The 15,715-nt window shown below is 43.7% G+C and overlaps 1 protein-coding gene across 1 annotated transcript in view; it reads left to right on the top strand.

Annotated features, from left to right (window-relative positions):
- IL12RB1 (interleukin 12 receptor subunit beta 1) overlaps positions 1–15,715 on the top strand; it is a 163,516-nt gene that overhangs the window by 84,415 nt on the left and 63,386 nt on the right. Inside the window, exons 7-9 of the mRNA XM_089670055.1 lie at positions 435–517; positions 2,984–3,188; positions 5,482–5,652. Coding sequence (XP_089526181.1) covers positions 435–517; positions 2,984–3,188; positions 5,482–5,652 — 459 coding nt within the window. The remainder of the gene's footprint in view (positions 1–434; positions 518–2,983; positions 3,189–5,481; positions 5,653–15,715) is intronic.

Genomic DNA, 15,715 nt, shown 5'->3' on the forward strand with positions numbered 1-15,715 from the left:
TTGAAAAAAAAATTATAATTCCACATCATTGCTATCACTATGGCTGTCCCTGAATTCCATGCTGGTTTCATAACACCACATATTTTAGGAACCCCCCAAACCAGCAGTTTAAAGAATTTGTGTAATTTTCATGTTACCCTCACAGCTGAATAATAAGGCTTCTCTCGCTGCTGTATCTGTTTTTTGTTCTTTTTTTCATTTTTGCTTTTTGAGTGCCCAGATTCCACTGCTATTTGCTGGCAATAGCTTGCCCAATGCCCCCCCCCCCCAGAGGATCAAATTGTCCACCAAAATTTGTCTTAGGATAATTTTTTGTTTGATCCTTCACACAGAATCCATTAGCCACCACTAACCAGCAACAAACCCACATGCCATCTAATTATGCAGCAAAGAAAATGTTAGACTGGTATAATGTTCTTGTTACTGTTTTGCAGATCTTGATTATAATCCACATGCAAGTTATAAAAGAGACACATTAGGCAAAAATGGAATCCGAACCCTGACAATAGATTGGACGGTATGTTTTTCAATGCTTGTTAATATGCAGCAATAATGTACAGTTGTGTTCAAAATAATAGCAGTCAGACATCACTAACCTGATCAATCACTGTTTTTGGTAGAAATGATATTTCTACATGGCAAATAATTTACTAGCAGGTGTAGTAGAGTAATAGAATTCCAACAGACCCAATAGTCATGACATGCATGCTGCTGATTCTGTGTCATTGAATCACTAATTGAAAGGGGCATGTTCAAAATAATAGCAGTGTGGAGTTCTATTAGTGAGGCCATTCATTCTTTGAAAAACAGGTGACAATTATTGCCCTTATTTAAGGAAGGAAGGCAGAAAATGTTGTACATGCTGGTTACAGAATTTCTACAGAATTTCTCTCTGAAATTCTGAGGAAAATGGGTCGTTCCAGACATTGTTCAGAAGAACAGCATACCTTGATTAAAAAGTTGATTGGAGAGGGGAAAACATATAAAGAAGTGCAGAAAATGATAGGCTGCTCAGCTAAAATGATCGCAAATGCTTTAAAATGGCAACCAAAACCTGAAAGACGTGGAAGAAAGCTTAAAAAACTACCATTCGAATGGATAGAAGAATAGCCAAAATGGCAAGGACTCAGCCAACAATCAGCTCCAGGAAGATCAAAGAAGGTCTAAAGTTACCTGTGAGTACTGTTACAATTAGAAGACGCCTATGTGAAGCCAAGCTATCTGCAAGAAGCCCCCGCAAAGTCCCACTGTTGAAAAAAAGACGCGCTGAAGAGGTTACAATTTGCCAAAGAGCACATTGACTGGCCTAAAGAGAAATGGCGCAACATTTTGTGGACTGATGAAAGTAAGATTGTTCTTTTTGGGTCTAGTGGCCGGAGACAGTTTGTCAGATGACCCCCAAACACTGAATTCAAGGCACAGTACACTGTGAAGACAGTGAAGCATGGTTGCGCAAGCATCATGATATGGGGATGTTTCCCATACTACGGTGTTGGGCCTATTTATCGCATACCAGGGATCATGGATCAGTTTGAATACATCAGAATACTTTAAGAGGTCATGCTGCCTTATGCTGAAGAGGAAATGCCCTTGAAATGGGTGTTCCAACAAGATAACGATCCCAAACACACCAGTAAACGTGCAACATCTTGGTTCCAGACCAACAAGATTGACGTTATGGAGTGGCCAGCTCATTCCCTGGATCTTGATCCAATAGAAAACTTGTGGGGTGACATCAAAAATGCAGTTTCTGTGGCAAAACCAAGAAATAGAGAAGAACTGTGAAATGTAGTGCAATCATCCTGGGCTGGAATACCTGTTCACAGGTGCCAGAAGTTGGTTGACTCCATGCAACACAGATGTACAGCAGTTCTCAGAAACAGTGCTTATACAACTAAATATTAATCAAGTGATTCAAAGGAAAGCAAAATCTTCAAACATTTTTCGGTTTATATAGTGAACGTTTGAGTTTGTAAAGAAGAATACAAACAATGCTATTTTTTTGAACAGTCAAATATTCACTTTTCTTCAATTTCTTTAGAGGAACAACACAAATTTGATATATTTATCTTCATGTTTTGATTTGGAATAGAATGTGTAGTGTTCCCAATGCATTTGTGTGTATGGAAATAAAAGCTATTAGAAGGATTTTGAGCTTTATTCACTTTTTTCAACACACTGCTATTATTTTGAGCATAACTGTATATGTTTAAAAAAGGTCCCAAAATTGCAACTGTAATTTGAAGCTTTTTCTATGGTATACGTTTACTTTTCATGTAGATGTAGCTGTGGATTATGTTGACAGCGGCTTCATGGATTATATTGCTTGAAGTGTCTTGATTTTGGAGTTGATTAGTGAGAGTAGCAATATGATTTATTGATATAAGAAGGAGACCTTGCAAAATAACCAAAAATATATGACAGGCACAACGAGGTTCACATTCCAATGGATCAAAGCCATTTATGTATCCATGCTCTAGCATTTGCCACCAGCATTTTATAGTTGAAGAAACACTCCTTGCACAGTTTATTACATAAGTATACAAATTATGGCTATAGTACATAAACTTGATCTTAAAGTTATAAGTGGATGCTGGTGAAATGAATCACCTACTGGCTTCTCAGATTTTAGAGATTACAGAGGAATTATATCCTTCCTAGAGGTCCTGCCTTATCCCCTACTAAAACACTGTAAAGTCAAACAAACAAAGGTGTCTTGACACTACTGCTACAGTTTCCAAAAACTTAAATAAGAAAAAAACAAACGTGAAACCCCTTCATAACAGAAGGTAGGTGTTGGAGTCTCACTGGCAAAATGAAATATGAAGTTGAAATGAAATGACTTTTTAAATGTCAATTCTGTGTTGATTGAAGGGTTGGAAATAACCATTTCACAAACTTATAACATTAGGAGAGACAAAATGAATATTGTAGTAAAAACAATTAAGTTTTCTCAAGAACCGCTGTCATTTTATATCCACAGCCTGGCAGAGAAAACCAAGGAGATATAAACTATGATGTCACCCTTACTTTACTTCCATGCCCAGATGTCAAATTACAAGCCCACACAAAAGATAATTGGTTTAATGCAACCATATCTGGTGCATCATACAATGCAACTATTGTAGCGTTTAATCAAGCTGAAAAGACACCTCCATGGTCTTTTTTGATTGACGAAGACGAAACGAGTAAGTATATTATAACAGTGTTTCTTTTTTTACTTCAATATTATTTTATGTAAAAGAACATTTGACTGTTATTTAAAACTTAAATCAGCTTTAACCCTTTCACCCTCTAGCCCTGTTCATTTTTTAACACACTTGTGAAAATGCACATTATAGATTTAACCACTTTAAGACCGGCTAATGTACGTCGTCATGTTAAAGTGGTTATTGGCTGCCTGCAGCTGCAGGCATCATCCCGCCCGGTATTGATTTTTCAGCCTGTGTCCCACAGAGGAGCCCAGGACTGAAGACAGTGGTTCCGCTGGCTTACCATACAGCCGAACAGTGACTGGATCTTCCCCAATCATCTCTGAAGTATAAGAAACCAGAAGCGACAAGTATTTTGTCACTTCCAACTTCTCCAGAATGTAAACAAGCTTTTTTTGGCATGGGAAAGCATTTGATCACACCGAGCTTGGTTTGATCACATACTTTTAGAGGCAAAGGAGAGATCTGGGGTCTAATAGACCCCAGATCTCTCACTGCCCTTACTATGACAAGGGATGTTGTTCATCCCTTGTGATAGCAATAAAAGTGATAAAAAAATATACATATAAAGGGAGAGCATAAAAATTAAAAAATGTAAAAAAAAAATGTAAGTGCCCTTTCACCTGTGCTTGCACGCAAAGGTGAACAAATAAATAGGTTGTGCATGCATATTCAAACAGTGTTCATACCACACACGTGAGGTATCACCGCAACATTATAGCAAGAACAATCATTCCAGCACCAGATCTCCCGTGTAACTCTAAACTGGTACACTGTAAAAGCTTTTAAAGTGTCACCTACGGCGATTTTTACGTTTTTAAGTGGTGTAGGTTGTCGCCATTCCACAAGCAAGTGCAATTTTAAAGAGTGACATGTTAGGTATCTATTTAGTTGGCATAACATCATCTTTTATAATTTTCCAAACAATTAGATATTATAGTGTGTTTTGTACATTAAAAATCATTAAAAGTTTATTTTTTTCCCAAAAATTGTGTTTAAAAATCACTGTGCAAATTCTGTGTGACATAAAGAATTGCAACACTCACCGTTTTATTGGGGCCTATAGGGCCTCTGCTTAAAAAATAATAATATTTGGGGGTTCTAAGCAATTTTCTAGCAAAAAAATACTGACTTTTAGGAGAGAAGTGTCAGAATAGACCTGGGCCTAAAGTGGAGGTAACATGTTCTAAAGTACCCGAAAACAGAATAACAGAATAAAAAAATTTTAGTCTCATTTTTTTATGTTGCACAATATTTGTGCAAATTTTTATGAAATCTATATTTTCAGCAAATAACACACACATTAACACTGCATACAAAGACAATATAATGTCTGAAATATCTAATTAATATTAAAGATAAGACAGTGTCGAGATGATAAATACCAACTAAACCTATCCTCAAAATCATGAGTGCTTGTGAAATCATGAGAAACCCTTAATCCTAAATTATAGTTACTTAAATTATTGTAAAAATCTTTAAAGTTAATCACTTTACAGTTGGCACTAAAAATGTTTATGTACATACAGTATGTTTCCTAACTATGTGTGTTTTTTTATCATATTTTATTTTTTGAAACACATTTTTAATTTTACCCCCTTATCGAATTGAGTTAGTAGCAGGTACCCTTTGAGGAGACCACGAGGGTTCTAAAGACCCCTGATGTTTCCGATGGCTCTAGCCCAAACACATCAGGAGTCCCATATTTGCAGTTCAGCCAGCAGCTGTCAGGATACTGAACTTGTGAACCTGGAAATGCTCAGATCTGAGCTACTAAGAGATCATTTATCATAGAGGAGTTCACCCATCCCTCTCCAGTTGGGCTTTCAGAGCAGACAGGTAAACTCTGAGACCATTAAGGGAAGTGGGAAGCAATTGTTGCCATGTAGAAGTGAAATCTGAAAACAAGTTTCTGACTGCTATTGCAGTTATTGTAATTAGCCTTTTACTGCCCCTCAATAATAATTACTGTGATAGTAGTGACAGGGTTCAATATTGGCATTTAGCAATTTGTTTAGCAAACACATGTTGTATAGCAAAGTATACATTCTTCATTAATTAAAGAGAATCTGTGATAAAGCAAAATATATTTGTAAACGTTCCTAGTAATTATCTTTCTCAAGGTGGCTACTGATTTCAGGCCAGTAAATCTGAATCAATTTCACTGCAGCTGTACTACCCTGGACCTTGAAATTTAGTTCTGGAGTCAGAGAATTTTTCTTTATGAGAAATGCGATTTAATTTTACATCATTGCAATTAATATTTTAGGATTAAATTCTGAAAATGTCATGCTATCGGAAGGACAACTGATGCTGAGTTGGGAAAAGAAAACAAAAAAGTCTGCAAACTATTGTATTGAGTGGCAGGCTTCTACAGGGAAAGAAATCTTCAGCAATATTACAAGAAATTATAAGAGTATTCATATAAACATATCAACAGGTAAGTCATAGTTATGTGAAACTTTCTCCCTCCTCTGTCATCAAAAACAATAGCACCTGTCAGAAAAAAAACACTAAGTAATCTTTGTATCTAAAAGGATATGCATCTAAAAATGAATCTGTACCTAATTAATTAAAAATGAATGTGCATATGTACTTTATACGCAACGCTTTACACAAGCTTGCTGCAATATGGTCTAGTTCAGTGGTCTCCAAACTGCGGTCTGATGTGGCCCTTTGCTTGCCTTTATCCGGCCCTTGGGGCACTATTCCTCCAACTGATATCAGTGATGGGGCACTATTTGTCCCACTGATATCAACGATGGAGCACTATTCCTCTCAATGCCCCTATTCTTCCCACTGACACCAACAATGGCATTGTTTACCTCCACTGACACCAGGACATTTTCTACTCCCAAAGGTCACAATCTGGCCCCACGTCTGAAGGACAGTAAACTGGCCCTTTGTTTAGAAAGTCTGGAGACCCCTGGTCTAGTTGGATAGATGTGATGTGCCCTTTTATTACTCTTTGTTCAGAATGTTATATTTATGGTTACTTTTTTTTCAGCGGGAACGTATGTAATGGCAAGGAGTGCTGGGGTTTGCTGGAGGGTCTATTGATGCTTGCTTCTAGAGGACCTATTGTTGCTGGAGGGAATCTATTTTTGAGTGGGGGTCTGTTGTTGCTGGTGGGGGATCTGTTGTTGCCAAGGGGAGTCTTGTGTGTCTTGGGGGTCATTTGTTCCTGGAAAATAACTACTGTTGAGGGAGGGGGTCTACTATTGCTGGCTGCTGGAGGGTTGTTGCTGCCGGGGTCTACTGGTGCTGAAGGGATCAATTGTTGCTGGGGGATCTATTGTTGCCATGGAGGTCTATTGTTTCTGGGGGATCTATTGTTGCTGGCTGTAGGGGATATATTTTACTAAAAACGATGACATATGAGCGCCGGGTAGTAAAAAAGAAGAAGAGAGCAGCCAGCATAGAAGAGAAAAAAACCTCAAATCCTCCAAAATGTGCAAATAAAACAGTAAGAATGCGGCGCTATACAATACAAATGATGGACAAATATGTTAATAAAACACCAGAGGATCAGTCTTAGGTATAGTGCATAAGGTGCAGCGTGACAATAGTGATGCAATGAGTAACTATTAACTTTCGTGACTGCCGTGGCTGTGAAGAATGAGCGTACAATGCACTAACCAGATAGCACAAATGATTGTGCGTTGGAGTATATAAGACCTACTCCTAGGTGCTCTGGGGATAGGAACTCTGCACACGGATGAAGTCGTCAGGTGGGGGTACGTCACCGGGTGTCATCCGTCCAGGGCAGGTTACCACTCTCCAGCAGTGTGTAAACACATCAGGTTAACTGCATCCCGCCGAACGGATTTCAGCCATCGGTGGGATCATACATTCAAGTGTGAATCTAATGTAAAAAGGACTTCCATGCTGCTCTTGTTCCCTTCACATGTGTGTTGTTCTGTGCTCACCTATAGGCCTATACGACTTCATCCGTATGCAGAGTTCCTATCCCCAGAGCACCTAGGAGTAGGTCTTATATATTATCAATGCACAATCATTTGTGCTATCTGGTTAGTGCATTGCACGCTCATCCTTCACAGCCACGGCAGTCACGAAAGTTAATAGTTACTCATTGCATCACTATTGTCACGCTGCACCTTATGAACTATACCAAAGACTGATCCTCTGGTGTTTTATTAACATGTTTGTCCATCATTTGCATTGTATAGCGCCGCATTCTTACTGATCTATTTTACTGCTTTTCTTGATATCATTAACAAATTCCAAATTACTTAGCACAACACAATATTACTTGGTTCTGTATTCTCTAAAAGGGGCACTACTGAGAGATGGGTAGGGGGTGGAACCAAGGGATGGTGCTCCATAGTGGGTAGGGAGCGGAGACAGGGGTGACACAGAAAGGGAGAGTTCCTGCACCCATTCTCTAAGATAAAAAACCCTGCTTGTGGGATATCTATTAGCTTGCTAAGTATTATTATTATTATTATTATTATTATTCAGTATTTATAAAGCGCCAATAGTTCGCTCAGCGCTGTACATTACAAAGGGGGACAGAACATGTGACAGAACAATACCAATACAATGCAAAACATGAGGGGATCGAGGGCCCTGCTCTTTCAAGCTTACAATCTAGGAGGGAGGGGATGGTGGTACAGGAGGAGATAGCTGTGGGGGATGGAGTGGTAGGAAGAGTGGAGGAGGTCGGCAAGTTAGCAGGGGGCGGGGTAGGCTTCCCTGAAGAGATGGGTTTTCAGGGTGCGCCTAAAGGAGAGGAGAGTAGGTGATAATCTGATGGGTTGGGGCAGGGAGTTCCAGAGGATGGGTGACACCCTGGAGAAGTCCTGGAGGCGGGCATGGGAGGAGGAGACCAGGGAACTAGAGAGAAGGAGGTCTTGTGAGGAGCGGAGTGTGCGTGCTGGGCGGTACTTGGATATTAGGTCAGTGATGTAGTTCGGGGCAGTATGGTGGACAGCTTTGTACGTCAGTGTTAGGATTTTGAATTTGATCCGTTGCGCAATCGGAAGCCAGTGGAGGGATTGGCAGAGGGGGGTGGCGGAAACGGAGCGGTTGGAAAGGTGAATGAGTCTGGCAGCCGTATTCAGGATGGACTGAAGCGGGGATAGCCAGTGGCGAGGCAGGCCAGTGAGGAGGGAGTTGCAGTAGTCGAGTCGCGATATGATGAGGGAGTGGATGAGCTGTTTAGTGGTTTCTGGAGTTAGGAACGTGCGGATTTTGGCGATGTTGCGGAGGTGGAGTCTGCATGAGTTTGTTAAAGAGTGGACTTGGGGCTGGAAGGATAGGTTGGAGTCCAAAATGACACCAAGTACTCTGGCCTGCGGGGCGGGTTTGATGGTGGCGTTGTTGGACATGATGGAGAAGTCAATGGGGGGTGGTGTCCGGGCTGGAGGGAAGACAAGAAACTCGGTTTTGGAGAGGTTCAGTTTAAGGAAGTGGAGCGACATCCAGTCTGATATGTCGCTCAACAGGTGTGTGATTCGGGCGGAGACCGAGGGGGTGAGGTGGGGGGTTGAGAGATAGATTTGTGTGTCGTCGGCATAGAGGTGGTAGTTGAAGCCGTGAGAGTGTATGAGTTGGCCAAGGGAGGAGGTGTAGATGGAGAAGAGAAGGGGCCCGAGGACAGAGCCTTGGGGGACCCCAACAGAGAGGGGGAGTGAGAGGGAGGTGGTGGCATTATAGGTAACGCTGAAAGAGCGTTGTGACAGGTAGGATGAGAGCCAGGAGAGAGCAGAATCTCTGAGGCCGAGGGAGTGTAGTTTTTTGAGGAGGAGGGGGTGGTCGACTGTGTCAAAGGCCGCAGAGAGGTCAAGGAGTAGGAGCACTGAATAGTGGCCATTAGCTTTGGCGGTTAGCAGGTCGTTGGAGAGTTTGAGTAAGGCAGTTTCGGTGGAGTGTAGGGGACGGAAGCCGGACTGTAGGGGATCGAGGAGGTTGTTGTCGTTGAGGTGAGAGCATAGGCGGGCGTAGACTAGGCGCTCGAGGAGTTTAGATGTAAATGGGAGCAGGGAGATGGGTCTGAGGTTGTACGGGTCATTGGGGTCCAGGGAGGGCTTTTTAAGTATGGGGGTGATGTGTGCATGTTTCAGAGGGGAAGGGAAAGTGCCGGAGGAGAGGGAGAGATTGAAGATGTGGGTGAGGGAGCGTAGGATGGAGGGGGAGGGAGGTTGTAGGAGTTGTGTGGGGATAGGGTCAAGGGGGCAGGTGGTGAGGCGGGCATCAGAGAGGATCTTGGAGACTTCTTCGATGGTAGTAAGGTCAAAGGTGCGGAGTGTTGGGGGAGCTTCAGTATGAGGAATGTAGGGTGGGGTGGGAGAGGAGGTCAGAGCAGTGGTGGGGCCGTGGGAGAGGGGTGTAGAGGGGGTAGCTGAGTGAGGGGGAAGGGGGTTGGAGGGAGTTTGAGCAGCGACGAAGTCCCTGTGGGTTATGTCGAGGGGGAGGGGGGATGAGGGGGTAGCTGTGTGAGAGGGGACGGGTTGAGAAGGCGTGTGAGTTGCGGCAATGTCCTTGCGAATTGTGTCAATCTTGTTTTTGAAGTGCTTGGCAATCTCAAGGGCAGTGAGTGAGGTGCTGGGTGGAGGTGGGGGTGGCGAGAGTAGAGAGTTGAAGGTGGAGAAGAGTCGGCGAGGATTGGAGGAGAGGGCCTTGATGAGGGTCAGGAAGTAGGCTTGTTTGGCAGTATGGAGGAAGGAGGTGTAGGTGTGGAAGGCAGATTTGTATCGGGTGAAGGCTTGTTGGGATTTGGTTTTGCGCCATAGTCGCTCCAGGGCACGACTGTGTCGTTTGAGGGTTTTGGTGTGATCAGTCTGCCAGGGCTGGAGCGGTCGGGGTCTGATGTTGCGTGTGGTTAAAGGTGCTAGTGAGTCAAGGGCTGTTGACAGCGCATTGTTGTAGGCGGTCATAGCCAAGTCGGGGCAGGACAGGGGGAGGATGCTGTCATGGAGTTGATCAACTGCGGAGTGGAGGGAGGCAGGGTTAAGGTTGCGGAGGTTACGGCTGGTAGTAGTGTGACATTTGGAGGGGTAGGCGTTGGAGGATGAGGAGATAGAGAAGGTGATCAGGTTGTGGTCAGAGAGAGGGAAGGGGGTGTTAGTGAGGTTGTGGGGAGCGCAGCGGTTGGAGAAGACAAGATCAAGGATATTACCGTCGGAGTGGGTGGTGGATTGTATGCACTGTGCAAGTGCAAAGGAGGAGGTTAAGTGGAGGAGACGGGCTGTGTCCGGGTTGTCGAGGTTGACAGGGATGTTGAAATCCCCAAGGATGATAGTGGGTAGCTCAGAGGAGAGGAAGAAGGGTAGCCAGGAGGAGAAGTCTTCCAGGAAGCGGGGTATGGATCCAGGAGGCCGGTATATCACAGCAATCTTCAGGGGGGTTGGGGAGAATAGTCGGACGCAGTGGGCCTCGAAGGAGGAGAAGGATAGGGAGGGGGGGTTTGGGAGGACTCGGAAGGTGCTCAGCGGTGATAGGAGCAGGCCAACCCCACCACCTTTACGACCGTCGGGCCTGGGTGAGTGGGTCCAGGTGAGACCGCCGTAGGAGAGTGCAGCAGGGGAGGTAGAGTCAGTGGGCTGGATCCAGGTTTCCGTAATCGCCAGGAGGTTGAGGGAGCGGGAAACAAAGAGGTCGTGGATGGCGGTAAGCTTGTTGCACACCGATCGGGCGTTCAGGAGTGCACATGAAAACGGGGGGGAGATTTTAGGGAGCAGGGGGACAGATACTAAGTTGCGGGGGTTGTGGCAGGACGTGGAGGCGGGAGGGTTTTGTGCGGGTGAGGGAGGTGGTGGAGGGCCAGGATTCGGGGAGATGTCCCCCGCGGTTATGAGGAGGAGAAGGGTGAGAAAGGTGGCATGGGAGCGGGATGTGCAGGAGCGTGAGAAACTACTAGTGGAGGTGTTGGGGTCAGTGGGAGAGTGGAGTAATAGGAGGAGGTGGTGGGTGCCATAAATGGGTGAGGGAAGCAGTGAGGGCACAATATACAAATGTTTGGGAGGAGCAGAGGGATATAGTGAATGGATTTTGGGAACAGAGGAGAGGAAAATGAGAAGGAGGAGTGGAAGAGGCATTTTGGGGAGGTGATGAAAGCAATAGTAGGGAGATGATAGCAATGAGGGGGAGATGTACAAGTTTTGGGGTGGAGCAGAGGGGTAAAGAAATGAGATTTGGGAACAGAGGATAGTAATATGAAGAGCAGAAGAGGGGTGTATTATATAAAAAGGTACACGGAGTGGGACTCAGGTATGTAAGAGATGTTTCCCAGGGTGTTTCCTTGCAGTCTGTCCAGCATGCAGTAGAGTTTCTTGCTGTTGTTGTGTCTTCCTGCTGCTTTAGTTCAACTGCTGTGTTTAACTGCTCTGCACTCATTCAAAGCCGCACTCCATCATAAGCAGCACCCCCATCAGAGACTGTGCCCCCCATCAGAGATCTCCCCCATGAGCTGAACTAAATTTATAGGGAGATGCTCAAATGAGCATTCAACTCCGCCCCAATTAGAAGCTGATAAGGCTCACATGAATAGGGGGGGATGATTCTTAGGAACCAGGCCACAGTCATAAACCTGAGTGCGCCTAGAGGTGAGGACAAGTCAACAGATACACAGATATAATTACAACATTTGGTGAGAATTTAACAGGAGTCAATGCGTTTGTCTGGTTAAGAGTGGAGGTAGCAGATAAATGCAGTTACCCAAAGAAGAACAGCAGGAGTCAATGCGTTTGTATAGAAGTGTACACGTGACATATCCACTCAACAATGACAATTTGTGGGTTTAGTGCTGTATTTTTATCTTAATTTGCTTTTTTATTTTGTGGGGTTTTTTTTGTTTTTCTATTTTTAGTTACACTGTTCTGTGCGATAGTTTGTCTCTATGTTGTTTTGTACTTAGAAAAAAAATCTTTAAATAAAATCTGATTGTGAAAAAAAATGAATGCATCTGAAAGAATAAACAGCCCATGATGTATAAAGTAACCCTCCTGGGAACAGAGCTCTATAGTTTCACATCTGTTCTCAGTCTCTGCAATGTCCAGGCCTTGTCCCAATTCCCAACACAAACAGGAGACATTTTGCCATCTGGTCTATGCTGAGAGTAGTTATTATATTATAATTATAATGGATGGACTTTTGTCTTTTTTCAGCCAGTCTAACTATGTAACTATATATAATGGTATATTGTAGATGGGGCACATATGTGCATTTACATAAATTCTACTAAAGTTTTGCATTTCCACTTATGTATATCCTCTTATACATACCTCAGAATAGTGAGTAGTGATGGGCTTGTTTTTCGTGCGGAATGTAAGTTCGACTTAACATTGGCTATTCGTGTGTTCGACGAACACACAAATGGTAAGGGCATTCGGTGGGCTGTTCACTAGCTGTGCTCCATAATGCACTGCGCTCTCACAGTGCATTGAGTTTGGCCAAAACAATGCACCTGACCACAGTTGCATTGCCAATCACAGCACAATTGGGCAGAGCTAGTGGTGATGTCATTGCTAGCTCTGCCTAATTGTTTACATTGTTGTTTTTTTTTGTGAGTCAGCGTCACTGTAACAACGCTGGACACCATGATTGATGATGGATTACAGCGATGCAACCATTTTTTTGGCTTTTTTTTAACATAAAGGACTTGTCAAAAACTGTTGTGTTTTTATTCACATTTTACACATTTTTGGTGAATGAGTAGGGGTACTATGTACCCCATACTCATTCACAAGGGGGGCCGGGATCTGAAGGCCCCCTTGTTAAAGTGGGCTTCCAGATTCTGATAAGTCACCCCTCGTAGACCCCCACAACCACAGCCCAAGGTTGTGGTGAAGAGGCCCTTGTCCCCATCAGCATGGGTACAGTGTCCCAGTTCTGAGGGCAAGTGGTCTGGTAAGCCGCAGGGAGGGGAGAGGCACTTGTTTGTCCCCCCCCCCTTTTCCTGACTTGCTAGGTATGTGCTCAGATCAAGTGTCTGGTAGGAATTTATCGGGGACCCCACGCTTTTTTCCCCCATTTTTCAGGGGTGGAGTTCCTCTAAAAATTCCTACGAGGCCTAAAGGGCCTGGTATGGCTTTTAGGGGGAACCCTATGCACTTTTTTTCCCTCATCTTTGGGAAGTGGGGTTCCCGTTAAAAGGCCTACCTTTTTAGAGGAACCCCATGCACTTTAAAACAAAAAAAACTGTGGGGTCCCTCCTAACCTTCCTACCAAACCAAAAGGGTCTGGTATGGATTGGGGGAGTGGGACCCCATGCTGTTTTGATTTGTTTTTTTTTTATTAAAAATGTCATTTTTTACAAAAAATGTCAGTCCTGCTGCAGCAGGTTCTGTACATTGTACAGATGTGTAACTTTGCAGGTAGTTTAAGGGGACCTCCCAGGCATGATATTTAAAGGACTGCCCCTTTAAAAATGGTACTTTTTACATTTTGTTTTCACTAATTCATGTCCCTCAGGGCAGTACCCATATCCCTTTTTACGGCCAATAGCTTGCATCTAAGCCTTCAAAATGGGCACTTTTGAATTTAAAAGTTTGAGTCCCTGATTCTTGCATTGAGTTTGAAGTTTGCGGTCCGATTTTCGTTAGGTTCAAATGTTTGACCGTGAACCGAACAGGGAGGAGTTTGGCCGTTACTATTAATGAGTAAACTGGACCAGTTGCCTCTGCCTTTGGGGCCACACAGTACTGTGTATGCATAGCCTTTTCTCAAAGCTCAATGGAAAATCTGTATGTGTAAAGGCCTGCAGGTAAACCATTTCTCCATTTGGTCCTGTGGAGTAATGGGCAAGTGTCGCAACTGAGCATCAGTGTGTTGTTAAGCTGTTAAGCTTGAGTTGTGCAATGTATTTCTCTCCTTACAGCATATCTACACCCAAAAAATAAATGGTGATCATGCCACTAACATACTTCTCCAGTCTTAGGGTGGCTTCACTCATTTCTCCATTGTATCTACAGAGGAGCAACATAGCCACCCTTGGACAGCAACATTGTCAGCCTGTGGAGAGGGTAATGTTAGGGTCCCTTGACATGGGTGCCACACTTGTCACCCTTCTAAAAAGGAATCCAGGGTACAGGAGAGGCTTCCAGGCATTCAGGAGTTGATACTGTCAACGTCTTAATGCCTGTTTTTTTGACAGCCAAAAAGGGAGTTTGAATAAGTATACTGCACTGCAACCGCAAGCCCAGCATTCTGTTCCAGGTTGCGACATGGCCCCGTTAATTTGAATGGGTCATGTTTGGTGGCAGTAATGCCCACTGAGCGAGACATAAGGACATTTTTGTCACTGCATGTATGCAAACATATCTAGTTGCAGCTTAAGAGGAGTAGTTGGTGGGGGATTCAACCACCTATTTTTATCATCTCTTTGGCCACCAATATGAACAAGCTCATAGACTAGCATATGGTATTGTACAAAGCAGACTCTTTCCTCCTCTTCTGGGGTCCCCTTCTGGCACTGTCTACTCCTCCTTTTCTGCAAGTGCCCCCATAGTAAGCCAGCTTCTATGGGTGTTTACCTGTGAGCTCGCTCCTGAGCCATGTTGTGTGCTTCCAGAAACACACACAGTGCGGCTAAGCCCTGCTCCCGATCCCTCCTCTCAAGATTTGATTGACAGCAGCAGGAACCAATGGCTCCCACTGCTGCCTCTGTGTCCTGTGAGAAGAGGAAGAGGGGAGAGCGCCACTACAGATGGAGGTATGGGGGGGGAGGGGGAGGCGTTACCACTACTGTGACATTTTTTAATTTGATGCAGTGAATGCATTAAGGTTAACAATGTCTTGACTTTAGAACCACTTTAAATCATCATTAGTTGTTTTTGATCTGTTAACAACTGTAGAACTAAAGCTATCTTTACACTTTACAAGTATTTTACTTGGAAGTGAAGAAAGCTGTTGCATGCTCACAACACTTGAAACACAATCTCAAAGTCACTTCTGCAGTCATTGGTCTAATCCAGAGCATGCTTTTTGCTCTCATTTTGTAATATTCCAGTATCCAGGTTCAACTTTTGAGCATTTTTTTCCATTATTTAATTTCCTCAGTCTTTTGGGTTGAACAACAGCCATTCAACTCACCCACTTGGAGCATAGGCTGTCATGGGCCCAGCATCGTTGTCAGACAAGGCTCAGAGGATTACTGCACTGCACAGTGCTCACATGAGTGCCACTCTGTGCCCCATTTTTAAAAAATAAATAGTACACTTTAGCTTTTTGTTATAGAGACAATGGTGCCTTAAGAAACCTTATACTAAAGAAAATATAAATAGCTTCCATTGTAGACCTTTTCTGAAAATGTTATCAGGCCTGAAAACACTGATAAAAGTAACTTTGCACCTCTTTGATTGTGTGTGGCCAGATTGTGCCTAATATCATGCCTCATTTTGTTGCTGGTTAGTGGGAGCAATGTTTACATACCTCATAAACATTGCACAGGTCCTATGTTTACAGCTCCGGGGTTTTGTGAAGAAAGCTGTTGGTCCAGAACTATACAGGTAGCAGCGGGCTGGATATGCTTCTGCCCAGCA

The sequence above is a fragment of the Staurois parvus genome, unplaced genomic scaffold, assembly GCF_062004578.1.
Source record: "Staurois parvus isolate SC_StPar_1 unplaced genomic scaffold, SC_StPar_1.0 ptg000086l, whole genome shotgun sequence".
Taxonomy (NCBI): domain Eukaryota; kingdom Metazoa; phylum Chordata; class Amphibia; order Anura; family Ranidae; genus Staurois; species Staurois parvus.